This window comes from Podarcis pityusensis, assembly GCF_964106645.2.
Source record: "Podarcis pityusensis genome assembly, chromosome: Z".
NCBI lineage: Eukaryota > Metazoa > Chordata > Lepidosauria > Squamata > Lacertidae > Podarcis > Podarcis pityusensis.
The window spans coordinates 18,509,090-18,536,690 of NC_138044.1; the positions used below are offsets into that span (position 1 = coordinate 18,509,090).

At 45.9% G+C, this 27,601-nt stretch overlaps 2 protein-coding genes and 1 long non-coding RNA gene across 4 annotated transcripts; 2 read left to right on the forward strand and 1 right to left on the reverse strand.

Annotated features, from left to right (window-relative positions):
• The first annotated feature begins 89 nt into the window (after nt 1-89).
• INPP5E (inositol polyphosphate-5-phosphatase E) lies at nt 90-11,417 on the forward strand. 2 transcript variants are annotated; one of them, XM_080990021.1, is made up of 11 exons: nt 90-275; nt 1,685-2,581; nt 3,638-3,761; nt 4,489-4,586; nt 5,819-5,943; nt 7,310-7,429; nt 8,099-8,206; nt 8,950-9,108; nt 9,214-9,329; nt 9,540-9,676; nt 10,356-11,417. In XM_080990021.1, the coding sequence occupies exons 2-11, from the start codon at nt 1,845-1,847 to the stop codon at nt 10,486-10,488; spliced, it is 1,857 nt and encodes a 618-aa protein (XP_080846147.1). In that variant the 5' UTR covers nt 90-275; nt 1,685-1,844; the 3' UTR covers nt 10,489-11,417. The 2 variants fall into 2 exon arrangements, with proteins under 2 accessions (XP_080846147.1, XP_080846146.1); XM_080990020.1 differs by having other exon boundaries at nt 91-275; nt 8,947-9,108.
• A 1,943-nt stretch (nt 11,418-13,360) lies between these two features.
• Nucleotides 13,361-21,187, reverse strand: PMPCA (peptidase, mitochondrial processing subunit alpha). The gene is made up of 13 exons (XM_080990136.1): nt 21,074-21,187; nt 19,358-19,560; nt 18,908-18,987; nt 18,401-18,483; nt 17,707-17,801; nt 17,066-17,166; nt 16,250-16,513; nt 16,007-16,099; nt 15,792-15,910; nt 15,493-15,583; nt 15,082-15,144; nt 14,715-14,859; nt 13,361-13,731 (listed from the first exon to the last, which is right to left on the reverse strand). The coding sequence occupies exons 1-13, from the start codon at nt 21,118-21,120 to the stop codon at nt 13,562-13,564; spliced, it is 1,554 nt and encodes a 517-aa protein (XP_080846262.1). The 5' UTR covers nt 21,121-21,187; the 3' UTR covers nt 13,361-13,561.
• Nucleotides 21,188-22,428: 1,241 nt separating this feature from the next.
• LOC308468212 lies at nt 22,429-24,688 on the forward strand. The gene is made up of 2 exons (XR_013981525.1): nt 22,429-23,021; nt 24,343-24,688. It is a non-coding gene; the product is annotated as an uncharacterized lncRNA (long non-coding RNA).
• The last annotated feature ends 2,913 nt before the right edge of the window (nt 24,689-27,601 follow it).

Here is a 27,601-nt window from a genome sequence, read left to right on the forward strand (position 1 = left end):
CCCTCCAGGACGCCTCTACAGGTGTTTCGGAACTCCAACTCCCGTCATGCCCTGCCATTGGCCGCCCTCGCAGGGGCTGATGGGAATTGGAGTCCCCGCCGCTAGGCCCATCTCTGAGGCGGCGGTTCCGAGGAGGACTCGAGCTTCTGGCTCCCCTCGCGGAGTGAGGCGGCTGGGAGGAGCAGCAGGGAGGCCCCGCAGGAGGAGGCAGAGGAGGGCAGCGGCGACGAGAGGCCGGGGAGGAAAGCGGCCTGGCCTCATTCAGAGGGTTGCAGGTTTGGGGGTGCTGATGGAGGCGGCGGGTGGGACTGGAGGGAAGAGGATGCGGGTGGGGCTTGTCCCGGGACAGGGTGTCTCAACGCACGTTGTGTGTGTATACGCATGTTACTGTGTTACATATTATTACTGTGAATAATATGCATGGAAACGGTTTGAATCGCACCTTCATCGGCTGCTTTAATACAAATGATATTTTTTGTTGGTTAATCACAATGACATATATATTATCTTGGTGACAAACCGCAATTCTAAAAGGGATCCAGCGGAAACTTTGGTAGAGTTCTATTTCGTGCTTACATGCATTGGTGTGTGTGTGTGTGTGGTTGTATGAAATACTGTATCACAGCAGCATTTTATTTTTTAGGTCAATATAAATGTATAAACACACACTGCAGAATAGTGGACACGACTAACTTAGTTCCATTAACCTCTAGTGGGTCCGCTCTACTCTCTAGTATAACTTAGCTGGGTAGCTGCTTAAATATCCTATTGAAACTCACAGTGTATGCTAAAGTTTTTACAGTTTCAAAACAGGCCCTTGTTCTGCTGGCATCCCTCCTTTTGAGCTCTGGATCACTGCCTTGACAAAGGCCTTAGGACAGAGCCATCAGCCATTGCTGCTTAGCGTTCTTGTGCCTACAGAGGCAGCTGCTATTCCCATTTTATAGACAGGGCTAAAGAGGCTAAGCAAGAGCGGCTGTAGAAGAAGCAGGTCTCGAATCCAGTCCTGTCTTCTTCCCAAACACTGGGCCACATTGATGGCCAACCTCATATTTCTTGATTCAAGCAATCCCTGAGAAAACCTGCTATGGAAAGAGGTGTGTTGGCTGAGTCAAACTGTTTGCTTGTAGCTATGGGTCCTTGCAGCTTCTCTGAGAAACGGAGGGGCGTGACTGAGCCTTAGAGTGGCAGCACCTTTCCGGAGCTTTAGACTTGAACAGCTGCTGCCAGGCAGATTCTGTGTACACAAACACTGTCACTGCTCATGACGGTGTTCCCACACAGTTGCAGGCTGTGGAAACAAAGCACCCCTGAATCAACTGATGCACCCTCATCCCAGGTTCCTGACTTGCGAGTCAGTCTCAGCTGGCCACCTGTCAAATGGGAGTGACCTGGCTAATCAATAATATATTTAAATTATTTGCTTGTTACACCTTTGTCCTGCCTAAAGGGAGCCCAGAATGTCATATTCACAGTCCAACACGATAACAACATAAAACACCAAAAGCACTCCTATAAAAACTAATAAAAAACAGTTATTCTAGAAAGCAGAGATCCTATGTGGAGGTTGGGAGCTTCAGGTGGGAAGCCTTTAATAATGCCTGGAGATCTTGGCTAATCTTTTTTTAAAAAAATAAATAAATAAATACAAAATACATTATTGTTGTTGTTATTTTATTCTTAGGTGGATCCCAGCAATGCATCTTCATATTCAGGCAACGGGCCTTCCGTTCCTGACACTGGTGTCCTGATTGGGGTTCTTTTCCCACTCAGGAAAACATGCATTAGGCTGTTGCCTTGACTTCCGCATAGATGGGATATCCAATGGATTTTCCTAGGGGACAATGGAGCACACACCAAACCCTGAGGACAAAGTACCACAAAACATACCACCCAAGGAGGCTGCTCGGGCTGCCAGACAGGAGGCGGGTGACAACGTGGATTTCCTCTCCAAGCACCAGCAAGAAATCCAGGCTTCCTTTTTCAACAACGCTTTGGAAAGCCATCTAGAAGGGTTCCAGGCCCACACGGAGCTCAGGTCATTCACCCCAAAGCCTCCCCGCAAGCCCCCAAGACTTGAGCGAACTTCTTCTCTCGATGAACTGATCTGGCGGAGGAGGAGGCTCTTCAGGATGAGCCGAGACAGCTTGGTAGATCCCTCTGAGATGGGCTCCTCCAACGGATCCCTCCAAGGGGAGAATCATCTGGGACAGATGGCAGCCTCCACAAGCAATTCGCACTGTGACCAGGAATCCCTCTGTGGCTTGCAGCAAGCTTCGGAGGCACCCCCCACCAGGCATGGCAACTTGCATGGGAAGCTGTCTAGAGTGATGCCCACCCATCCTCCGCCCCCTCTGGAGCTTGATGGCTCCTTCCCTTCTCTGAGGACAACTAATAGGATCGACCCAGATTGGGCGGATTACAGGCTTTGCTCCCAGAGTGCCTTTCCAAGGGCAGGCAGCAGCTGGAGTGACACCAGGCTCCACAGCCACGGGATGGTTTGTGACAACTGCTCCACCACCTCCATGAAGTCCACTTTCAGTCTCTTGACCCCCATCCGCGTCAGGGATGTGCGGAACAGGTAGGGTCCTTGTAGCGTGGGGGGAGGTCAAGGGGGGAGTCATGAGGAGCATTCCTCCACAGGTACACTTATGCTAATTCTCACTGAGTGCTCAGTGAGGTGGGGACGGAATTTTCTGTTGGAATAAAAAATCCCTGAGGTCGTCCCAGGGAAAGACTTAGGAACAGGAGTTAGCAGGAATCTGATAACCCATTCTCATCTCTTTCCGAAAAGGGCCCCTTAGATTTTCAGAATATATTTATTTAAACTTTTAGTTCATTTGCCTTCATCTTTTTATTTCCCATACCTTATGAATATAAATACACACAAAAAGAAATAAATGGCACTAAGAAGCACTAAGAAGAAAGGAATGAGGGGGGGAGCAAATAAATAGAAGTACATAATATATTTTACAGGATTCCCAGTAGTATTTATGATTCAGCATCCTGCTATATTTTGTTACACCAGTACATAATAGAAGGGCACTACCTTTTAACTAGGTAATTCCCCACCTGCCTGCCTTCCCTGACTCTCATAGGATGTTTCCCAAACTCTGTTTTTGTTTTGTTTTTCATTTCCCAAGGAAGAAAGAATGAGGAAAGCAATCTGGGATAGCGGATTGTGGCATTACAGTTGTCCAGGTGACAACCTTGGCCAGCAAGGCCCCGGCTCCACTTAGACTGACATGCCAGCCAGCGCCTTGAGGGTGCAGATCTGGCCATAGTGACACATGCTTGAGTTACATCTTACAGTTTGACTTACTGCTGCATATTCTCAATGGGACTCTCTTGGAGGAGTTTGGTCTTGAATGCAGTGAACAGGTTATGTGTTGGGTTTTAGGAGTGTATTCCTTCACTATCCCAGTGGCCTCATCAGCTGTTGTTCTGTTTCCAGACCCATCTTTCAAGCACAAGAGTGCAGGGTGTGGCACAGCACACCTCCACCTGTATAGAAACCCCACCCAGGCAGGACATTAGTGCTGTTGCATCACTGGGCAGTTTTCACTTTGGCCTCAAATGAAGCAAATTTATAATTATTATTTTTTAAAAAGAAATAATGCACTATCTTTCCCTACAGAAGTTATTTGGAAGGCAGCCTTTTGGCGACTGGTGCACTGCTGGGAGCAGAGGAATTGAACCGGTATTTTCCTGACCGGAACATTGGCATCTTTGTTGCCACCTGGAATATGCAGGGCCAAAAGGTGAGGGAAGAAGAGGGCTGGCCGGGGGCTTTGCCTGGTGATTGGCCTTTGACCCAGGGAGCCTGGCTAAGTCAAGAATACTTATTTGGAAAGGGCTATCATAGCTCAATGGCAGAGTACCTGCTTTGCATGCATAAAGTCCCAGGTGCCATCTCCAGCGGCATCTTCAGGCAGGACTGGGAATGTCTCATCAGAAACCCTGCAGAGCCACTACTGCCAGTCATTGTAGACAATACTGAGTTAGATGGACTGACTCAGTATCAAGCGGCTTCTTATGTTTCTATGCATAGTTGTCTCCAAAATTGTCTGGGAAGCCTCTTCCTCCCTCTGTCATGCACATCCTGCAAATCTGGTCACAATAACAGCTTTGCCCACATACAGCAAGCAAGATGGCAGAGTAGATCATTCCTGCTCACATCCCTTGTGACATTTTACATGTGCCACTTAAGAAGTGTAGACGTTCCCTGGTGGTGCCACCTTATGATTCCTGTTTTGAACTTGTTTTATACCTTTATGGAAACTTTATTGGAAGCACACCTGGAGTGCATGATGTGTGTCTGTAAACCTAAAGAACTCTACTGGTTTATTGTGGTCAGCTTGCTGGTTATATCCCCTTAACCTGTTGGCGCTTGTGTCCTTGAGAGTCCATTCCTTCTCCTTCCCTATCACCCTCCCACTTAAGTACAGTACTCACCTAGAGTTTGGAAAAGTCTTCCTTGTCTTGCAGGAACTTCCTGAGGTGTTGGATGATTTCCTGCTGCCGCCAGGCCCTGACTTTGCCCAGGACATGTATGTGATAGGGATCCAAGAAGGCTGCCCAGATAGGTATGGAAACCAAGAGAAGCTGGCTTTGGCCTCATAACCCCCACCCACTGCACAGAGGGTGGTTTGCCTGCAAGGGGTCAAAGTCTGTAGCTGAGCACTGCCACGGGACCTCATGCAGGGCAATGCTCCCCTTGTAGAGTATAGCCAGTACAGACCTCCTGCTGCCTGATGCAAGTGTACCCTGTTTCTTCAGTTTGGATCATTGTCAGTGTCAGAAATAAGGGCCCCGGGGCTCCTGGGAGGCAGGAGGCCTTTGCCTCGCCTCTGTTGTGGGCGGAGCGGAGAGTTCCTTGCAAGGATTCAGAAGTCTGGGGTTGCATCCAGTACTAGTCCTACTCAGAGTAGATGCATTTAAGCTGATGGACATGGCTAACTGTCAGGGCTTGAGTCAGGTGTAGGTCAGTAACAAACAAAAAAACAAATCACCCGAGGCCAGTGAAGTTGAATCTTTATTCAAGGAAACCAGCCACAGAGCTCAGGCTTAGTGGTCTCAGCAACATTTCCTAGGACGTCTTGCCCCAGTGAAGCAGTTGCAAGGACTAAAGTTTCCTGCCTTCCCACCCCTCTCTAAGACTTCTTCTTTCCAGAGTTTCCCCACGCAGTCACAAACTGCGTCTGCACACAACTAATCACTGCTCTTTTCATTTCTCTGTGCATTCTCAAAGACTGGGTGAGGGGAGCTGGTCGCAGCAGGAGGCGGAGATTCCCTGTATTCTTCAGCAGCCTCTTGACCCCTCTCCTCTCTAGCATCTGCTTAAGCCTCAGTCTGAACTGCCCTCTGCCACAGCCTGTTCCTGCTCACTAAACCCTCCACCTCTCCTACTGCGGACACCTCCTCCTTCCAGCCTGCTCCTTCTCCCTCTGACCACTCATCATAGTCTCAGCACAAATCCTTTGGCTCTGAGCCTTCCTCCCTTAGGGGTTCCCTAAGGGTTTCCCCAGCTGTTGCCTCCCACCACTCCTCTGCATCCAGCCAGTCCATGACACTAACTTACGTTCATTTATTTCAGTGGGTCTGCTCTGAGTAGGACTTAGCTGGGTACAACCTAAATCTGGGGGCACTGCTGAGGATTCTCTGCACTTTTTAGAACAGTGTCAGACACCCCATGTCATGTAAATGAGCCTGACACTTGTCACTAGCAAGCCTTTTTGAAACATGTCTGGTGGAGTTCAAGGCTGGGTGAGGAGAAGCTCACGCAACAGGTTTCCTTTCCTTTGCTTCCCCCTGCCAGGCGTGAGTGGGAGATCCGCTTGCAGGAGACGCTGGGCCCCCATTACGTCATGCTCTTTGCGGCATCTCACGGTGTGCTCTACATGTCAGTTTTCCTGCGGAGGGACCTCATCTGGTTCTGCTCAGGTGGGGCTTGCCAATTGGGTGGTCTTTGAAAAAAGTTTTAAGTCATTTATGGATTGAATTTCTTATCGTTGATCTTGAATATGTAGTTTTAGTATTTTTGTTGCTTTGCATTTTTTTTTATTTAAACATATTTTTAATTAAAGGTTTCTTGGTTTACAAAAGTATGTGCAATGTCTCTTTTTTCAAGTTACATTTTCTACAGATCAGTTTCATTTGATGAGACATTAGTGTTATATTAGGAAGAAAAGGGGGAAAGAGGTGAAGGGGGGAATGGGTGAGGGGAGTGGGGGTGGGTGGCAATGCTTCTACTTAGTGTATAGGTGGGGTTTTGTGTCAGCGTCAGTTTTGTGGGTTCTCGTTACTATTTGTTTGTGTTCCTTTGGTGGTGAGAGAGGCTGGGGTTGGCCTAGGGTGTGGTTGTTTGTTTGTGATTGGCCATGGTGAACTTCGTTTTCATGTGTGAGTGAGGTGGGTATTTTTGCATCAAGTTAACCATATTGATTTGTATGCTATTGGTGGATTCTTGTCGTCTTGTTGGGCTGTGTATATGATAAAGGGGAGCCATACCGGGGTGAAGGTGTTTTCTTCTATTTGTCCCCGTATCAGTTTCAGTTTATTAGTTAGTTTTTCGTTGCTTTGCATTGTTAAGCTGCTTTGATTATTACTTGGATATAAAAGCAAGGTATAAGTATTAAATCTAATCAAGCTGGATTTAAATTTATTTAGGGACAGTATTTATTTATTTATCCTTTAGGGGTCAAGGCAGCTTCCAGCAAATTAAATTAAGCCATACATAATATTTTCTCGTTCTTACTATGTTTCACAGAATAGGACAAAAAGAGAAAAAAATGTGCAGATAATATATTACTCTTTTTAAAGTAACATTAATAATAAACAGGGTCTTAATGTCTTCTCCAAACTTCTAATTCCAAACCAAAATTAAAATTGCTCTTTTTTTCAATAATTCATACAGAATATTTCCCCATGCATGGTTACAATAAATTAATTTATATTATACATTACTGCTATATCCCAAATCCTAGAAAACCATTCCGAAGTAGGGACTGGGAGATAGGAGAGAGAGAAACTAACCATTTATAATCAATCTAATTTTAAAAATGCCCATAAAACCGCAATATCCAACAGAATTAAAATGACTCAAACCCAGGGGTCGGTTGTTACTGTTTTTCTTCAATGTGATGAAATCTGCACCAATATAAGCAGAAGCTTCAACTTTTTTTGGAAGGAAAGTCCCTTGTTTAACCACCACCACTGGCCTGTGATCTTGGTTTATGCCAGAGGTCAGGGTTGGCCACGAGTTGGGTGCATCACCTGTGACAGGCATTCTCTCCCTCCTTCCTTCCAGAGGTGGAATATGCCACCGTGACAACTCGCATTGTGTCTCAGATCAAGACCAAGGGGGCCCTCGGAGTTTGCTTCACCTTCTTCGGCACTTCCTTCCTCTTCATTACCTCCCACTTCACGTGTGAGTATCTCCCCAGGCCCCCATCCCCATATAAAAGAAGCAGATGGGGCAAGGAACACTGCTGCCCCTTCTTTCCGGGATCAATGGTTTGAATGGGACTTGTCACCAACATCTCATTTTAAGAGCAGGCGCTAAAATGAACCATTTAGATCAGGCTGGGTATTTGTGGAATATGGGACTGTGTGTCTGTGAGAGAGAGACGGAAGCAGAGGAAAGGCAATTGACCAGATGTTTTCCTCCAAGTCTTAGATTACATAGAGCTTCTCTATGGGGTGGAGAAATTAATGTACTATCCTCTGTTGGCATTTCTGGGCTTTGTCCCTCCCCCCGGTCTTTGTCCTCTTCCCATTTTTCGGTTGCTGGATGTCTGTATTTGTATGTGTGGCATTTCTGGATCTTTGGATAGTCTGTTTTGAGGAAAATCTTGCTTAACATGCTTGGTGGTGCTGACTGCTAAATTGGGCTGCCTTGACTCAGCCTTGTGGACCACACCTCATCCTGCCCAGGACCTGTGCAGTACAGCTGGGTTTCAAAACAGAATCCATCGCCTCTTCTCTATATAGGAATCTCTTGATAATTAATTGCCAGAGCAAGCTACCCATGAACTCTGCCCCCTGTTTCCTGTTTTCAAGAGGCCTTGCATTAAGCAGACTGTCTTTTCTTTTTCAGCTGGAGATGGCAAAGTGTACGAGAGGGTCCTGGACTACAACAAAACCATCCAGGCTCTTACACTTCCAAAAAACATTCCAGATACCAACCCCTATCGCTCCAGCCCTTGTGAGTAGCTTGATGTCTGGAAGAAAGGCCCTTTTTTGTTGTGTGAAATACTTGCAATTTTGTAATGAGCTGCTCCTTCCCAGTAGATGTAAACCACCATGGAAAACTTGGTTCTAAAAAATACGCTGATTTTCCTCTCCAAATCAGTGGTCTAGCCCTCATGTGGTTAATGGTAAACACAGTTAACACAAGCCAAAGTGAATGTTTTTGAACTCCTCCTTCCAGCTGCAAGGCAGAGCCTGAAATTTGCTGGAGTTCCTCCTGCTCATGCATGTCATGCTAAACCACAGTTTAGTGTGACGTAGAGGAACTGCCAATTACAGGCAATGGCTTTCCACTAACTAGAGGCTGAAACTTCTAATCTGCTGCCCTCCTGTGCAGGGAAGGAGGAGGAAGTCCACAATCTTCAGAGAGATTGAAAACCTCATCAGTTATAATTTATTTTCCTTTGGCCCAGTAAACATAAGAGAATGTATTTAGGCCACCATAAAGCCCTTGAAGAAGGGAGCTCCAGAGTTAAGCTGCTGAGGAGGCATCCCCCTTAATTTAGAATGTTAACAGTGGCAGTACCTAGCAGTTTATTTACGTGCTTCTTGAAGGTCAAGGCTTGTGACAATCTCATCAAACTCCTGCATCTCACAATTTGGTTGCTGAGCTTCTGCATCTTGGATCTTCAGCTGAAATAGGGTCATGGTAAGATTCCTCACCTAATCCCAGCTCCCTTTCATTTGGCTCTGCAGCAGACGTCACAACCCACTTTGACAATGTATTTTGGTTCGGGGACTTCAATTTCCGCCTGAACGAGGATCGGGAGGTGGTGGAGCAGATCCTTAGCCAAGGGCTGGAAGCGGACATGTCTAAGTTGCTACAGCATGACCAGTTGATTAAGGAAATGGCCAGTGGTAAGGAGAATATCACAGCCATGTTTCCATCCCAAAACTAAAGCTTGATTCAGCCCTGATGAAGCCATGGGGAAAGTTGACTCTTTGCGTCCTTCCCTCCCACAGGATCAATTTTCAAGGGGTTCCAAGAGGCTCCCATTCTTTTCCGCCCTTCCTACAAGTTTGATGTTGGGCAGGACTCCTACGATACTACCTCCAAGCAGAGGACACCATCGTACACGGTAAGAACTTCTACATGAGCAGCAGACAGCATCTCACCTGGAAACGTCAGGAAGAATGATATTGTGCCTTGGTGGGAAAGAAGTACAGCACTTGGCCACCGAGTGTCTTTTATGCTTGTGAAAAGGAAAGTGCCCTTGGAAGAGAGCTGGCTGTTTCTCTGCTGTAGCGATTAACTCACCTTTCCCCTCTTTGCCCCTTGGATTTCTCAGGATCGTGTGATCTACCGGAGCCGTCACAAGGATGACATTCAAGCTGTGAAATACTCTTCCTGCCTTGGGATCAAAACGTCAGACCACCGGCCTGTATATGGGTTGTTTCGTGTCAAAGTGAGACCTGGAAGAGACAAGTTAGTATTGACACTTTGCGTCATGGTGGCCTTTGGCATGAATCTGATGGAGGGCTGGAGATGAGGGGTAGGTACTAAGCAGCCTCCAAGAGAGAGCAGACTGGTAGCACTTGTTCCCCTGCTGTAGGGAACCACATTGGCACAGGAATTGCGCCATGGGCAGGCAGCACAGGTCTTGCAGACTAGTCCCCAGAGAGGGATGTGTGGTCTAATTCAGTAAAAAGTCTTTATTTTGGCAGTAGCATGATTAACCAGAGTGGCTGGGGCAGCCCAGTTGTATGGGTGGGATATAAGTAATACATTATTATTATTATTATTATTATTATTATTATTATTATTCTCTCAACTCTTCTCATCCTACTCAGCCACTGGGGCTGGTGGAAGTCATAGTCCAGCAGCATCTGGAGGTTCCCCACACCTGGCATGGATATCCCTTGACAGCAAGGATGGGAAAACAGAGGCCCTCTGGATGTTGCTGAATAATACTCCCCACCATCAGCACCAGCATCTTCCTTGAGCCTTGACGATGCTGGCTACTGGGGTTGCTGGGAGTTAAGAGTTCAACAAGTGTTGGAGATGCCAGGCAGGTCCCAGAGTCCTGCTTTTATGGCTTGTGAAGATGCAGCTTCCTCCACCTGCGTGTCACTTCCCACCTAAATGCTGCCTTGTCTCTTTCCAGCATCCCACTGGCTGCTGGCCTGTTTGATCGAGAACTCTACTTGATTGGCATCAGGCGACGTATCACCAGGGAACTTCAGAGGAAGCAAGCACTCAAGGACCAAAAAGCCAGTGCCGTCTGTTCTGTTTCCTGACCTCAAAGGGCCATCCAAAGAGGGCTTTTCTGAGCTGGGCACAAGAGGAGCTTCTGACTCCTCCCCACAGTGAAAGGGCCTGTGCAGGAAAAGCGCCAGCATCTGTCGCTTGGGGCCTCCTGCCATCAGGTCTTTGAAACTGCCTTGTCGCTGCTGTGCCTGGAAACATGGAAGGAATGCTCTTGAGGTTGACAGTGACTGGCTCTTTGTAGACACTTGATCACAAGAAGGCAACGAACTTGTCCAGTGGAGCTGGGGGGAGACTTTCCTAGACTGAGATGCTCCCTTGTCTCATTGATGCCGTTTTGGGAAACTTGTTGCCTGAAAAAGGGTCATGGGCATCCTTTTTGTGTTTCAAGACCATGTGCTCACATCTTGGTTTTCATCAGGTGCCTCTGGGGACCAGCTCTGGGAACATTCTGCATCTGTATTTTTACTCCATTCGTTCCCTGCCACCAAGAAGCTGAATATGCAGAAACATTTGAGCATGCTGCTAGCTTCATTTGCCCCCCAAAACACATTGTTTTCTCAATTCCAGAAAGAACAGAGTCCCCATCTGGGACAGGCACATTTATTTTTGAAGTAGGAAGTGCCAGGGAGAGTGCTGATGGCATGTTGCAACTCATGGGAAGGGCCTCGGATATCTTCCCTCATTCCCAGACCCGGACATAGATTAGTAGTATTAAGAAATAGAAGGCTTTCTGGTTTCATTGAACCAAGAACCTTTGTTGCTTGTCTCTTCCCAGCTGGCTACAAAAATCAGTATTCTTTGTGGCAAGACCAAATTTTGACTTGTCAACAGGTGCAAAGCAGGGCAGGCATGTTGGAGTTTTGGGTTTACCCTTCCACCATTTGGTTGCTTGTTATTGCTCTGGACTGCATTTGTGTCCATAATTTAATAAACCAAGAGCTGGATTTCTAAAAACTTATTTCAAATGTGTCAAGCTTTCCTTCTTCTTCAGCTGCAGTTTGCATCGTTGTTTCACCATCAAACATCCTCACAAAGCAAACATAAGGCACCCCATCAGGTTAGGATAAGCTTTCAGTCATTTTGAAAAGGCAGGACCCCACCCCTAAATGTTGTGACATATTAAACTCTGCTCAGAGTAAATAATGCAAAAGGAAATTAATATGATTCCATGTTGGAGTAGGAGCTTGTTTAATAGGTTGAATTTTGTGCCTCATGGCAAATTTCACACCTATAAATGCCCCAGAGATGCAGGAATCTCTCCTGTTCATCACTGTTGTGCACTAATGGATTTGGGATGGGGGGGCATCTTTCTGGTTGTGACTGGTTTGAGATGCCCCTCTTTCACAGGAGTTAAAACCTGGCTTCCATGTGGCAGGGGCCACCAATTTGAATGTCTTTTAAAAATTAAGAATCCTGATGTGCCTCTGTGGATCTACCAGTCACTATCAGCCATGATGGCAGTGTACTGCCTCCGTTTTCAGCCACTTCCTGCCTCTAAAAACCGTTTTCCAGAAACCACAGGAGGGGAGAATGCTGTTGTTGTACTCAGGTCCTGTTTGTAGGATTCCCATCAGGGCATCTGCTTGACCAATGTGAGAACTGGATGCTGGACTAGATAATCCATTGGCCTGATCCAGCAAGGCTCTTTTGTTCATGATGGGGCATTGCAAGCATACTTGAAGCTACCACTGGCTAAGCTGCTGTAACTCTATAGAGGCAGAGGAAAAGGCTGGCCATGGGTAAGTGGGCAGTAGGTGAGGAAAAGAATCCCATTCTTCAGATAGCCCAAATATTCGCCTGAGGCTTCCAGTCACTGTTAAGCACTTTACTCTTTCTGCCTAAGTGAAAGACCATAATAGTGGCATATACTTCTACACAAGTACTGTAGTAAGAATGTACTTCTACACCACTCTGTTTGTTACCCAGCTGAGGGACCACCTCTTAAATAAAACATAGAACCAAGGAAATTAATTCAAGTCCAGGAGGGACACAGCATTGATTGTAGCTATTGCAATAGGCTAGAACTCCCAGTTAAGAAGTCTGCCATGAGGAGCATCAGAACAAGGGCTTTTTGGCAGCACACAAAGAGCCACAAAATATCTAAACATTCTTAAAACATAAACATCCTTCTACATACATCAGGAAAGGTTACAGGTCATGAGAAGTAAAAAAAAAAAAAAACAACACAACAAAAACCACGCATGGCTCCATATCAGTATCTTCACCCTTGCAATCACCTTGGAGTGGCCCAAATGTGACCAGGCCATTGGTCTCAAATGTCATGCTTCTATCACTGCTGCTCTGGCAACCAGGCCTTTGGGCTATTAACATGCCTTCCTTGTATCTCACTTCCCTTCTACTTTCTCCCAAGAAGCTTCAAGGATAGCTGGTTTTACAGTCCAGAACTAACTCATGATAGAACAACATCCTGGAGGGCCATCTGTGCCACCTTGTTAGATAGGGAACCTCACACAAAAATCAAACCTTTTCCTTTGTACATTCTAGCTAAGAGGTTAAAAGCAATTAATAGTGAAATACTGAAACGTTACAATCAAAAATATACACCTTGGGTCTCTAATTTTTATATCAGTATATTCCTGTGGCCAAGCAAAAATCAGTATGTAATCACAACATGTGACCTGTTATATTAATTTATTTATGTTCTTTACTACCATGGAGTGGAACGGGTCTTGGTCGCTGGGCTGCAGGCACCTGATTTAGGACAAAAAATCAGCATGAACAGAAACTTTGAGAATATAATAATAATTTTATTGTCTAAACCCTGCCCATCTGGCTGGGTTGCCCCAGCCACTATTGGGTGGCTTGCAACACATATAAAATCAAATCAGCAGGCTGTACTTCTGTGGGCAGCTCTTTCCACTGACTTTTCACAGGTGCATGTTTTGCTGTTCGTTTAGGAAGCTTAAGAAGAAACTGTTTCCAGAGACAAAGGTGCTTGAGTTGACAGGCCCAGAGTGCTCTTTTCAAAGTTACGAAGGTACCCGGAGAACCTGCACAAAGCTTCCTCTCCTGGGCTCACACACCCGGGAGCTGCTTTGCAGGGAAAGCACAAATCTTGACAAGTGGATCCAAGAGGGCTTGTTAACGGAAGAGCCGATACATCCTTGGAAGCCGCCCATCCTTGCTGGAAAGGGCTGCCTGGATGTGTTCATAACTGGGCAGCTCAGTCAAGTCCCCCAGGCAGGCTACAGCCGGCTTGTTCCTCAGCATCTTTGTCACCACCCTCTTGATGTCGCTAGCATTCACTTTGCCTAAAGAAGGGGAACAAAACTATCAGGCATGGCTTCAAGGGACATTCAGAACCAATACCAAGTAAAGCCACATTGCCGCTCTTTCTGCTTACGCAAATTTAGTTTTTAAATTTTGGTGCTGAGTATATGTAGGTATTGGCTATTGGACTGTAATGGTGAACTGTAAGAATAACAGGCAAATGCTTCCAGCCCAAGGGTCGCACCTTCCAAAGGCACTGAGTGGGGCTAGAGCAACAGATGCGAATGTTATTTTGTTAAGATGGGAGGCAACATTCCAGTTGTGTAAAAGCCAGAGGTGTCTTTTCACCCATACACCTCTCTAGCCTCCACCCAGCCAAAGCAAGAAACATCAGCACAGCTAAAGTACACGTTCCAATCAGGCAAAGGCACCCAACGTGGTGCAGAGCACACCCTCTGGAAAGTCATGAAGGCTGGATCGAGAGGCCCAGAGGGATGCATTCAGCCACGGAGCTGGAGGCTCCTCACCCTACTATTAGCAGGAGATGAGTTCGGGGTGACTAGCACAAAAAGGGAAATCTAAGCCAGGAAGGAGGTGCAGTAGGAGCAATGGAGATCAAGGGGCCAGCAAACAGCAGTCATATGGCCCAGAGAAAGAAAGAAGTGGCTAGAGAAATGAGAGGGATCTAAAACTGCATTAGGAGCCAGAGCTTTGTGTGTGTGCTCAGGAGTGTCAAAGTGATGTGGGCACAATGAAGCTGGTCTTGGTAAGAGGCCAAAATAAAACTGATAGTTACAAAAATATATTCTCCCTCAGAAGAACATGAGAAGCTGCCCTCTAGCTGCATATTGTCTACACTGACTGGCAGCAGCTCTCCAGGGTTTCAGGCAGAGGGCATTTCCAGCCCAACCTGGAGATGCTGCTGGGGATTGAACCTGATATGTTCTGCATGCCAAGCAGGTGCTCTGAGCTATGAGGCCCAGAAAAAGAAGAGACCCTAGAAAAGCCAGTCAAGTTTACTTACCAATCAAGACACAGAGCTCATGGGGCAGCTTCCTCATGCCAGTTGCCAACACCTGCCTTCCGACATCCTCAAAAATAACCGGCCGAGACTCCAGGTTCATCATCAGCATGGACTGCAATTGAGTCTTTGCTCGCTCAAGTTCAACCTGGAAGAAGAGACAGAGGACAAACGCAACCTATGCTTCAGGCTTTTGTTTCATGTGCTCCATGGGGAAGGAGGGAGCAGGGTCAGTGACCAAAGGCACCAGAAAGTCATGAGCAGCACAAACCTCCCCAGGAACTCCTCCCAGGTACCCAGATGGGAATTTGCTGCTGCTGCTCTGTTTAAGAACAGCAGGGAAATTCTAGGAATATGGGGAACAGCTAACCTCTCCAACTGCTCCTGCCATTAAAATGAATTCCCGGGTGATTATTTCCACCATTTCTCGAACCTGGAAGCAAATAATGAAGTAAGTAAATGAAAAGCAGCAATGAAGGTGGCTGTCAAGTAGGGACAGGAAGGATGGAAGGAAGGAAGGCAACTGTATAAAATGCTGATCACCAATGAGTTCTTTCTGGAACCCACAAAAGATGAAGAGTATCACCCAATCTTGCCCCACTGAGAGCAGTGGGATTCCAGGGCTGCCTGCATGCCAGCCTGGAAAGCTTTTAGCTGTGGTTGTAAATGCATCCCCACACTGCAGTTACCAGTGATCAACTCATGAGGTGGCCAGAGGAGATGCCCAAGACCGGACACCAAGTGGTCTGTGATGTGAAATCAGTCCAGGAAAGCCACCCACCTGTCTGGGGTCTGCACTGGAATGGATGCACAGGAGGCCTGTGTCTTCATAGCTGTGGTGGTAGGCTGTGGCATTGTACATCCAGTGGTGCCTGGGAAGAGGAGAAGCTAAGGTGAACTCCCACAGGCAACAATTCTTGCTGGCTCCTCTACCCTCATCTTGCTCTCCCCCTCTGCTCAAAACCTCCCGTGTACAAATGCGCAATTCATCCCCAGTGCAGAAGCACAAGTCTGGGATCTCAGACAAGGAGGTCTTGTGAGGGGATCTGTCACATTGCCCCTTGAGCAGAAGAGACTCACCGGTTGAGCACGTTGAGGTACAGCCGGGTGAACATGCCTTTGCCTGGCCCTCCAGCAGAAAAGGACCCACCTCCTCCCATCATCATGTTCAGGACAGCAAAGGGGATAAAGTCTTCCTCCTAGAGTGTAGGGGGCAAAGGCAGTGGGTGGCTGAGAGTTTGGCGTAAAGGATGTCAAGTGCAAGCAGAGGCTTCAGGGGGCGGGGAGGTCCTTACCAGAAATGAACAGGTTTCCAGCCCAATCATGATGTGGGTCAACTCTGGGATAGGGGTGGGCCCCAAACTCACATCTGACATGTCTTTCTCCAGCTGCAGAGGGAGAAAATAATCAGAAAAAGAAAACAGATGCTCACCGCAGACTGTGGCTTCTTCCAATAAGAAGCTTGCGCCACCAACTCCACCTGGAAGCCCTTCTTTAAGCATCCACTGGCTAGCAGGAGTGGATTTTCTCTGGCTTACCTTGAGGATCCCTCCTGTGTACTGGGCGACAGACCTGTCCACTACTGCAGCCGTACTGCTCCCCCACACAGGCTCAGCTCCAAGGAAATACTTCTGGGCGCAGTCCACCAGCTGGTCGTGCTCGATCCCAACGCCAGCCAATACCATCCTATTGGGTGTGTAGTAATTCCGCATGTATGAATGGAGAACCTTCCTGTCAATTTTGTCTATGTTTTCAGCCGGGCAGAATCTGTTCAATCCTACCGTGTTTTCACTGAAAGCTGCCTATTGGGAGAAAAAATGGATGGAGAGGCTCTTTTTTGGGGGGAGGGGGAAGTGATCCACAAATTCATTTGCATTCGCTTGCCTTATAAGAGATGAGTCCCAAGAGTCTAATTAGCAAGAGATTACTGCTGGCCTAAATATGTTTATCAGGCAAGACAATAAAAGTTTTTGCCTTCAGCAGAAATCCAACTCCTGTGAACATAGAGCACCAGCAACAAAACCAGTGGCTTAATCACAACAAGATGGAGATCCTCTAAGTGAGCTGTTCTTGTGTCCAGGAATTAGGGAGGTAGCCTATCCTAGAACAGGTACACAGTCTGGGAAGGCTCTCAGAACCAGCACTGGGCAGCTGTTCCGGTAATGCCCCTATTTGGCCCACTGACAGTGTCGTTCCAAAGAGCACCCTCATAGTCAGTTCAAGAGATAAGCGGTCTCTTAGCTACTGCTCTTTTTGCTAAGCTGTGCAGCTGAGGGATTCTCAAGCATCGCACACAGAGTGCTCAATTTCAATCTCAAAAACTTGTTCCTGGAACAGATTCAAACAGGACCTACTGCATGAATCATCTCTGTTAGCAGTGGTTCTGGATCAGGCCTCATGTTCAGGTCCTCCAACTCAAAGCGGACCGCCATGCGTGTCATCTCAATTTCCTCATCTGTGCCAAGAGAAAAAAGCATCCTAAGAACATACAAAGAGCCATGAAGGGTCAGACCTGTGGCCCATATAGTCAAGCATCTGGTCCTCACAGTGGCCAGTGAGGTGCCTCCATGGGAAAGCCGCAAGCAGGATCTGAGCACAAGAGGATCCTTGAATGCCGCTCACAGAGCCAAACTCAAAGCAAGGCCAAGAATGTCACTCCTTGACCTTTTGGTCAGTGTACAACAGCACATTTACTGAAGCTGCATTTACGACGGCACATTCACATGCCATTCTCATGTGGAAGGAAAGTCCTGCCTGAACCTCAATATGGTCCTCAAAACAGAGCCAAGCCTCTGAGTTGCCAACAAATAAATTTCAGTGGGCATGCATTTATGCCCCCATGCTACTCTTCTCCTGCCCCGAATCCCCATATTCATGGTATCTGCTGCAGCAACCATGGCCCCTGTTATGTCTTTATCTGTGGAAACAGGGGCTCCCCAAACCAGGATTTTATGTCCTCTCTCCCGCCACAGTTTCAAGATTTGTACCGCCTCACCTGATAATCTGGGCTGTAGCACCACATCAGACAGCAGACTGACAACAGTATCCAGGCCTTTGGCATCGGCTGAAACGGCGTACATGGTGGTGTCCCTGCAAAGGTGGATGAATTTGGGTTGATGAGCAGTTTAGGACGTTCAGCCTCAGTGAAGTTATGGCCCTGAGACACCTCCTACATTGCTGTGATTCTGCTGAGGCCCTTTCTTAAACTATATTAAAAAGCAGTCTTAACTGCACGTGAAGAAAGGTGCACCAGACTTAAGAAACCCTGGAAAGCTACTACAAGTCAGAACAGTTTTGTTGTTTATTTATTGCATTTCTATCCCAACTTTTCTCCAAGGAGCACAAAGTGACCCACGTCGTTCCTTCCTCGTTTAATCCCCACAACAACCCTGTGAGGCAGGTTAGGTTGAGAGAGGCAGCGACTGTCCCACAGTCACCCAGTGAGCTTCATGGTTAAGTGGTGATTTGAACCCTGGTCTCCCAGGTGATACTCTAACCACTACACAACACAGGCTCTAATCTGAACCCTAAAAAGGATTAACATAAGAGCCTGGCGTAAAAAAAGTCCTATTTTAGAGGTCCATATATTATTTAGCTTTTTAAAAGAGTGAATAAAATACAAATTCGACAGATGCCCATTTGTTTCCTGATCATTTTGTCTTCAGCGGAGGATGCTTAGATAGACATACCTTGACGCCTGACAATCACAGATGCCACCATGCTTCTCCAAAGTGAGGAGGATTTCGTCCTTACTGCCAAACTGAGCTGTAGACTGAAAGCACAACAGAAAAAGCAAGGAAGGGTCAGCATAAACCATGTTCTAGCCGCGGGTGACCATGGCTGTAGCCAAAGAGAGGGGGGTTCTCTCAGAGACTTATAGGATTAACAGGACATGGGGAGGAGGCTGGATATGAAAAAGGTGAGGGGAATTATAGGGCACACCCATGCTACCAAATAACAGTAGTAAGGCTCACAGGCTACTACAATAATTGCTGCAGCTGCTGTTATATCACTTATTAAATTTATATACCGCTCTTCATCAAGAGACCGCATACAGTTTACAATAATATGTTCAGCGTGATACCTAACATAAGTCATAGTCTGATTGGGTCCACTGACTTCAATGGATGTTGGTCACCCATAACTGCAAAGAGTAAGTTCAAGTACATATGACTATCACTCATCACTTTACTTACAGAAAAAGCAAGCTTTTCAAGAAAGTGTGAAATGCCACCAGTATGTTTTGCTTCATATCTTGAGCCTGAATTTATAAGGACTGAGAAAAGGGCAGGAGAAGAGAGAGAGAAGAAAAGAGAATCAGTTTGTTTACCCTCCAAAAGTAGTGTGGACGCTCAGATCTTCCTGCGCTTGGGATTGGGAACCCAGTCAGGAGGCATGTCAGGGGAAAAGGCTCAAAAGCCTCTTCACAAATATGACCCCCACCCCAAAACATAAGGCCCTTTGCCAAAGCAAAATTATTCCCATCCCTTTAGACTGGAAAACCAGGATGGGTTTGCTGGTGGGAAGAAAGCAGAGAATAGTCTGCTTTTCCCATCCTGGACCACACAAAATGTGTCACGTAATATACCCAAGCAGATAAATCTGGTACCAGGAAACCTGCATAGCTGCAACTGAAATCAACTTACTCCCAACTGTACAGAACTGTCCAAATTTGTTCTGGGAAGCCACCTGCATCCCGTTCTCCAGGGTGGTCACTTTGGTTTCAAAGCCCTCTTGGCCATCAACAGTGGCAAAGACGGGCTTTGGCACTCCAGGGAGAGGAGCTGTCAGAGGGATGTTGGGATAGCTGCCCCCACTGCTGTATTTCCGGTAGGCAACTAGTCCAAACCTACAGAAGAATAAATAAGAATTTACACTGATTTATAAATAGTTTCAGCAAGTATAGGTTGCATTCATTTGCTAGATCTACTCAGACCCATTGAAAAATAATGAGCATGGTGTAATATAGAGCTATTCGTTTCAATGGGTTTGAGCAGACTTAGTTGGATTTTAATTGCTTTATTTTTATATACTGCAGGTTTATATATGACACGTGTTTCGTTTGTAAGAACGGCAGGTTTATATGACATGTGTTTCGTTTGTAAGAACGGCAGGATACAAACAAAATAAATTAACAGTAATTATAATACACACACACCAGACTTACATGAAGGTATCAATGCAGTCCATAGGAGCCAACTACTAGGGAGTGAGGTCCCTTCATCCCCCCCAAAAATAAAATATTAGAGGGCACCAACTTCCCCAAGTTCATAGACATTGCCATTCGAATGGTGTGCACCGCATCTTGTGATCAATTATGTGGGGCGGGGCTTACCTGGGCCCCCCAATATTTTATTCAAGTTGGCACCTCTGATGCAGCCACAACATAGCTGTCAACTTACAGATTTGAAAATAAGGGACAAGCAGCCTCAAAAATAAGGGATCAGCAGCCCAAATAAGGGATTTTGCTATTGTAAAGAGTTACATACATTGGTAGGATTGACAGATGCTGTCAATCTGGCATGAGGCGGCTGCGGGGCTGCGGCGTCCGCTGAAGCGCTGCCCTTCTGCGTCCCTCCCCATCCCCTCCTCTTCCTCCTCCCTCAGGCTGCCTCCTCAGCTGCCACCACCGCTGCCACCTCCGGACTCACGGGTGGCGTGGGCGAGAGTCTCTCTCCCTCCCCCCCCCGGGGGGAGAAGGGCCGATGGAACTCCTTGCGCCAGGATGACAGCGCCAGCACGTGCTCTCTCTCACCGCGGAGGACCCCGAGCCACTGCTTCCCTCCCGAGCCGGGCGAGCATGAAACTCAGGAAATTTAAGGGACATCATCAATAAGGGACAGCAGCGGGACACGACGCTGGGATAAGGGAGTTTCCCGCCAAAGAAGGGACGGTTGACAGCTATGAGCCACAACCTTCCTGGTTCCTGCTAGGAGACCTTGTTCAAACCACTTAGCATGACCTACATCACAGGGGTGTAGTGAGGATAAAATTGGAAGTGGCAGGGGTGGAATGGGGGTGCTGGGGGACGCAGCCACTGCCTTGAGCTCACCACGGGGAAAGCAGTGCATAAACGATGCTTGCCGTTATATTGAGTTAATACAGCGTGGGGGGAGGTCTGTGTTGCACCCACCGGGAGCTCCTGCCCTCCCCGCGAGTTCCACAAAAAAGGTTTCTCTCCCTCAGGGAAAGGGGCCGCCTCTTGGCGCGCGCTCTCTCTCTCAGGAGGGGAGAATCTCGTGGGCAGGAAGCGTCTCCCCATCGCCCCCACTGAGTGACAAGCTGAGGGAGGCGGGGCTCACTGCTAACGTTTCGCCCCCAAATAACGCCCCCCACCCTTTCCGCGTCCGCTCCAGCCTCACCTCCGCGCGGAGCCCCAGGCGCCCCGACCGACCACCTTGGCCGCCATTTTTGCTTCCCTTTACGGCGGGGGCGGAGAGGTGCCAGTCACGAGGCACGCGAGGCGAGCGCGGATTGGCCAGTTGAGGAGGGCAGCGTGGATTAGCCGGCGGCCGCCTTTACGGGGCGGAGCTGAAGTCAGCTGCTGCAAGAGGGAGAGAGAAGATAGGAGGGCGAGAGTAAAGAGGAAAGGAGAATAAGGTTCCCGCTTAACACTTCCGGATCTCAATGGACCCCTCGCCCAAAGAGGTTTGACGGGCAGATTCTTCGTGCTTCCTCCGCCCTACGGTTTTTTGTGCACGCTGAGGGGGCAACTGTGCTTCAGAGCCTTGTTTTTCGATCCCCTACAGCCTCTATGGCTTGCATGGCGTAGAACTCCTCCACTCTCGGCTTTGCGGTGGCGCCCAAAGGCCCGCCTCTCTCCTGGACGCGAAGCGTATTGGCCTCCTATATCCCCTCCCACCACAAGAGTTCTGGGAATTGTAGTTTGCTGGTGAGGAGTTCCCTTCACTGAGAGGGCAATAAGTTTCCTGGCTCCATATGCGGGGAGGAAATCATGCCCGCATGCGGAGCATTAAGCGGGACTGATGAACCTGCGCAGGCGTGTGCCAAGGGCAGCAGTAGCTATCCAAAAAATTTGGGCAGGTGTCTCTCCCAACCCTACCTGGAGATGCCGCTGGGAATTGAACTGGGACGCCTTCTGCAAGGCAGCGCAGGTGCTCTGCCACTGAGCCATGAATAAGGACACAATGGGTTCTGATTGCACTAAGAAGCCAGTTGCTCATTGCTTGCAGGGACATGGCTAGATCCGTAAGAGCCTCGGGGCACAGGTCCATGGCATAGGTTTGCATTGAACTTGCAAAGTTGAGAGAGACCCACATGGGCGTGGCCAGGATTTATTTATGGGGGCGTAGAACCGAGTTATGTGCGACACAATTGGTCAGTTAGTTACGTATTTTTATTTATTTACTTTGTTTACGGGGCAAGGGGCAACTGCGCTTCCCTGGCTGCGCCACACTCAGAGCCACACACTCAGGGCCTGGTAGAAAGGACCAGGAGTGTGTGTTCTATCCACCTGGGCAACCCCTTCACAACACCCCTGGTGCCACGCGCCCCCCTTTCCAGTTCTCCGTCGCCGAGAAAGAACTGAAGGCCGGGGTGTGGGCAGTTATAAACAGATCCTTCCATGGTGATTAACGGTTTTTGACTTTTCAATGGTTTTTATTGTGTGGTGCTATGTTTTTATTGATGTTAACTGCTTTGATATCTTTTTTATCTTTTTTCAACATTTTTAATTTTATTGAAGAAATTTTAACATAATCAAACATTCAAATTACATTTTACAATTTCAGTTAACACCCCCCCCCCCAACTTCCCACGACTTCCCTTCCTGGTTTATAGCATATCTGTTTCTTCTGCTCATAATTTTATATTCCTTGTATATTAAAATTAAGGTTGTATCATTTGTCTATTCTTCTCATTTTTACCAAAAAATTATATTTTCTGTTTGTATTTGTCCATTGTAAGTGTATTATTCAAATCCTGCCAGTGAGTTCATTTCAGTGCATTGTTTCTGTATATACATCATAAAATATTCCCAATCTTTTTTAAAGTCGTTATTGTCCTTATCTTTGAGTCTCTCAGTTAGCATCACTATTTCAGCATATTCCATCAACTTTTCTTGCCAATGTTCATTCGTTGGTATTTTGTCGCTTTTCCATCTTTTTGTTGTTGTTGGAATAAATTTATTTCATCTGTCTGTAAACAAGGTGTTTAATAGTTATGGCATTTTTTGAAATGCATATGAAATCAGATGAGTTAGACTGTATCCCAGATGTAACAAAGTGCAGGGAAATAAATGGACAAATCATCAACAATAATTTGTTTTAAGTCTGTACATTATCCACTGTTGTAAACAAAAATTGCCCTTTTCCCTTATGGGGTATCCAAGAGCCCATATAGAGTCCTTACATAGGTTCCCTATTGGTAGGAGAAAATAACAGAGGCCAACCAGAGAATATTGAGAAGCAAAGCAGCTAGTAAGCTTGATCTTTATTGATCTGTTGCAACAGGGTGCTCCCCTCACACGCAGGAAAGGAGGAGGACCCAGAAAAATGGTGTGCAAGGCCTTATAAAGACTTTTGAAATTGCCACCCTGTAGATCAAGACCACCCCCAGAAACATCATACATACATCACAGAAGGGGTGTAACCTAAGACCAGCCCTCAGATACATCATACCTACATCACAGAAAAGGCGGTCTAAAACAGAAAATTTTAATGTTGTTTTTTCTCCTGTCCTTGTTTATCTCCTGTCTGGCAGGTTACTTGATTGGATTGCCTGGGGAGCCTGGCCATTCTTTTGTAGTGATAAATACTTAGTTCCTGGGCCAGGTCACAGGCTCACACCCTATTCAAAACAAAAAAATTCCTTCCAGTAGCACCTTAAAGACCAACTAAGTTAGTTCTTGGTATGAGCTTTCGTGTGCAAGCACACTTCTTCAGATACACTGAAACAGAAGTTGCCAGACCCTTCTATATAGTGAGAAGGTGGGGAGGGGTATTACTCAGAAGGGTGGTGGGAATGGGTGATTGGCAGATAGCTGAGATGAGTCTGTTGACGACTCTTAACGACTGCAATAGGTCTTACAGGAAAAAGCAAGGGGTGAGAAGGTGAGAAATGGCTTTGTCATGTATAATGAGATAAGAATCCAATGTCTTTGTTCAGGCCAGGTCTCTCCATGGTTTTAAGTTTGGTAATGAGTTGTAATTCAGCAGCTTCTCTTTCCAGTCTATTTCTGAAATTCCTTTGTAGTAAAACAGCTACTTTGAGATCTTGTATAGAAGGCAACTTCTGTTTCAGTGTATCTGAAGAAGTGTGCTTGCACACGAAAGCTCATACCAAGAACTAACTTAGTTGGTCTTTAAGGTGCTACTGGAAGGAATTTTTTTGTTTTGACTATGGCAGACCAACACGGCTACCTATCTGTAACTAACCCTATTCAAACACAGACATACCCTTAAGACAGGATTTGTGAAGGAAAAGACAATGGGGAGGCTTTTCCATTTTCCCCGACCTTGCAGAGAAAACATTTGGTCAGTTTGGGACAGTTTGGGATTCAAAATTGTTCCAGGTCGGTCTTCCTGTGCTGATCTATGTATGTGCTTGGTTGGTACACTATTGAACATTTAACATATATCTAAGACCATAAAATTCCTATCACACCACAAAGGCCCGAACAACAGAAGCAAATACTAGTGTCTCTAAAGTAGTGCCATTCAGAAGAAATCTTTCTTGTCAGTTAAATCCATCTCACAATAGCAACAGTTCATTTTTTTAAAACATTAGTATGGCACAGAATACATTAAAAATTCATCACAAGACAGCCAACTCAGTTATTCCAACCAAGACCATCTTCCATTTTTTCTTTTGTATACAGAGTTCTGCAGTTCTCTTTTAAATTGACATACAAGTTAGTACTGTGCTCAAACTGACAATTTGGTTACACATGTTTCGGATGACTAGTGCACAAGGCAGTTCACTCCACAATTTCTGCAGCAAGGGCATAACAGGCCAAATGAAGATTAGATTTGAAATGGTATCCGTTTGGACCATTTTATCTTACAACTACCAACCTTCAAAACACACACTGATATCAAAGCAGCAAATCTTATTTCTCAGTTGATCTGACAGACCGATCTCAGACTGGGCTATAGGTGTATAGCTGGAGGTGGTAGTTTGTTGACAATGACAATGCAGTTTCATATAAAAACCCAAGCTGCAAATCAAATTGGTCCTATGAAAAAATGAAACTGGACACACTCCAGATGGTTACACTGGGATATCTAAAGTCCATGATGGCAGACTTTTTACATTTCAACTTCAGAACAGGAGCTGGCAAAAACAAAAACAAAATTATGTGTCTGAGCTATTGCAGTGATGGAATGTTCAATACGATACAATACGATACGATATCTTTATTGTCATTATCCCATTCAGAACAATGAAACTGAAAAACTACATAAAACATTCAAAAACCCCTAAAAACTCTGAAACCCCATTTTAAAATGCACTATACTATACAATACTATACTATACTATACTATACTATACTATACTATACTATACTATACTATACTATAAAAACCCCTTAAAACTCTGAAACCCCATTTTAAAATACACTATACTATACTATAAAATACACTATACTATAAAATACACTATACTATAGAGACCCCTTATGCTGCGTTTAGAACCAGAATTGCATTTGCGTAGAAACTGTTTTTCAGGTGGCTAGTCCTGGCCTTCATAACCTTATACCTTCTTCCAGAAGGCAGAAGCTGAAATAGATAATTTCCGGGGTGCGTACTATCCTGTGCTATCTCTGCCGCTTTCTTATGGCACCTGGCAGCATAGATTTGATCTAAGGTGGGAAGAGTGCACCCATTTATTCCAGGGGATCCAGGGGATTCATTCAGGATGGGGATGGTGGTGAAGGGGAGAAGAGAAGAGCATCTGCACCTTTTCATAGTTTTGCAGTTACCCTTTTAAAAGCAGGGTGCGCTTCAGACACCATGAAGAGTTTTGCAAGTCTACACAGAAGAGCAACAACAAAACTAAAGCAACACTTGTGACTGCTTTCAAGCAGCAAATTGGTTAAAACAAACCAGGCACTGTATTTAAAAATGTATAAATAGATAGATAAATAGATAGATAGAGATGGAAGCAAACAAAAAAGAAGAGTGGATTAAAGGTAAGGAGAAGCGGGAGGAAAGTGGAGATATGCATGCACTTTCCCCCTCCCAACCATGCTCTACAAAAGGAAGACTAATGAGCTGTGTAAATGCTCAAAGTGTAAGGATGCATTGATCAATCAGGATTTTACAACCGGCACCTTATTTAGTTTAATTTAAATTGGTTTAGTTCTCAATGTCACGCTAATTGCTAAGACAAGTGATGCCTAGACTTGGCATGATTCCCTCCCAAGACTTCAACTTATCATGCATATCATCTTTTGTGCTGCAATAGATGGTGCCAGATACAGAACATGGGTACAACAGTGATTAACATACAAACGAAAAGGGTAACTGGAGCCATGACAATAGGGAAATGTGTAAATAAAACTGCCATCTATAGGCTAGTAGTACTTTTAACACAAGAGGTGGTGATGAAAACAGTTGCTATGTGGATGGGGAGAGGCTGCTTAGACATCAGGCCTCCTCAGGTATAAAGCCAGTTTATAAGCTTTCTTGTTGAGTGTCCCTCCATGGACACCTTCCCATTCCCATGACCATAATCAATGCTGGAGTACACAAGGAAACAAGGGCGAACAGAATTAAAGAAAGAATAACACCTTTCCCTACCAATGTTGTTGTTTAGTCGTTTAGTCGTGTCCGACTCTTCGTGACCCCATGGACCAGAGCACGCCAGGCACTTCTGTCTTCCACTGCCTCCCACAGTTTGGTCAGTTTGGTTCCCTACCAATAGAGGGATACAAAGAAGACACAGGTTCATACCCCATCACCCTGATTTGCTAATAAAGTTTCCACAATGTAGCTTGAGGCCAGGAAAGTTTAACAGCAATTTCCCCTAATACTTAACAGCCTGCCTAGCAACTAGAACCCAGAGTTTCTCAAGTATTTTGCCATTGAGCATGCCTTCTTATTCAATCCGCCTCCATGGACTCCTTCTTTGCCCATTACATAATGCTCTGAAAGATGCCATTGGCCTTTGCTGCCCAGATGTACTTGACATCACAGTAGCCGACAATGGCGGCCTCCTGGCAGCAGCCATCGCACATCAGGTTATCCACGTAGCTCTGCCAGCCTGCCATCTTCAGCTTGCGGATGGGGCGTTGGTGGGTCGCTTTTCTATCTTTGAGCTAATAAAATTCTGGCCACTGTTGTCACATACATTAATAGATTTTTCTCGTCTTTTGGTAAATCCTGCTCTAAAATACCTAACAGAAATGCTTCTGGACTTTTAACAAAGATTATCTTAAACATTTTCTTCATTTCATTATAAATCATCTCCCAATAATTTCTAATTATTTTACAATTCCACCACATATGAAAAAAGTTACCTTCTTTTTCTTTACATTTCCAGCACTTATTAGAACTTATTTTGTACATTTTTGCCATTTTCTCCAGTGTAATATACAATCTATACATCATCTTCATATAATTCTCTTTCAACAATATGCAAACATAAATTTTAGGTTACTTTTCCATAATTTCCCCCAATCATCCATTTGTATATTATGTCCTATATCCTGTGCCCATTTATCATTACTAACTTCACCTCCTCATCTTTTGTCTCCCATTCTAAAAGTAAACTATATGTTTTCTTTAATAATTTGTTAGTCTCTTCTATTATTTCTCTTTGGAATCTAGATACAGTATACATGAATCCCTTCTTATTATCTTCCTTAAATGTCTCGTTTAATTGTCTATGTTTCAGCCAGTCATAAACCAAGTCCTTTAATTTCCACA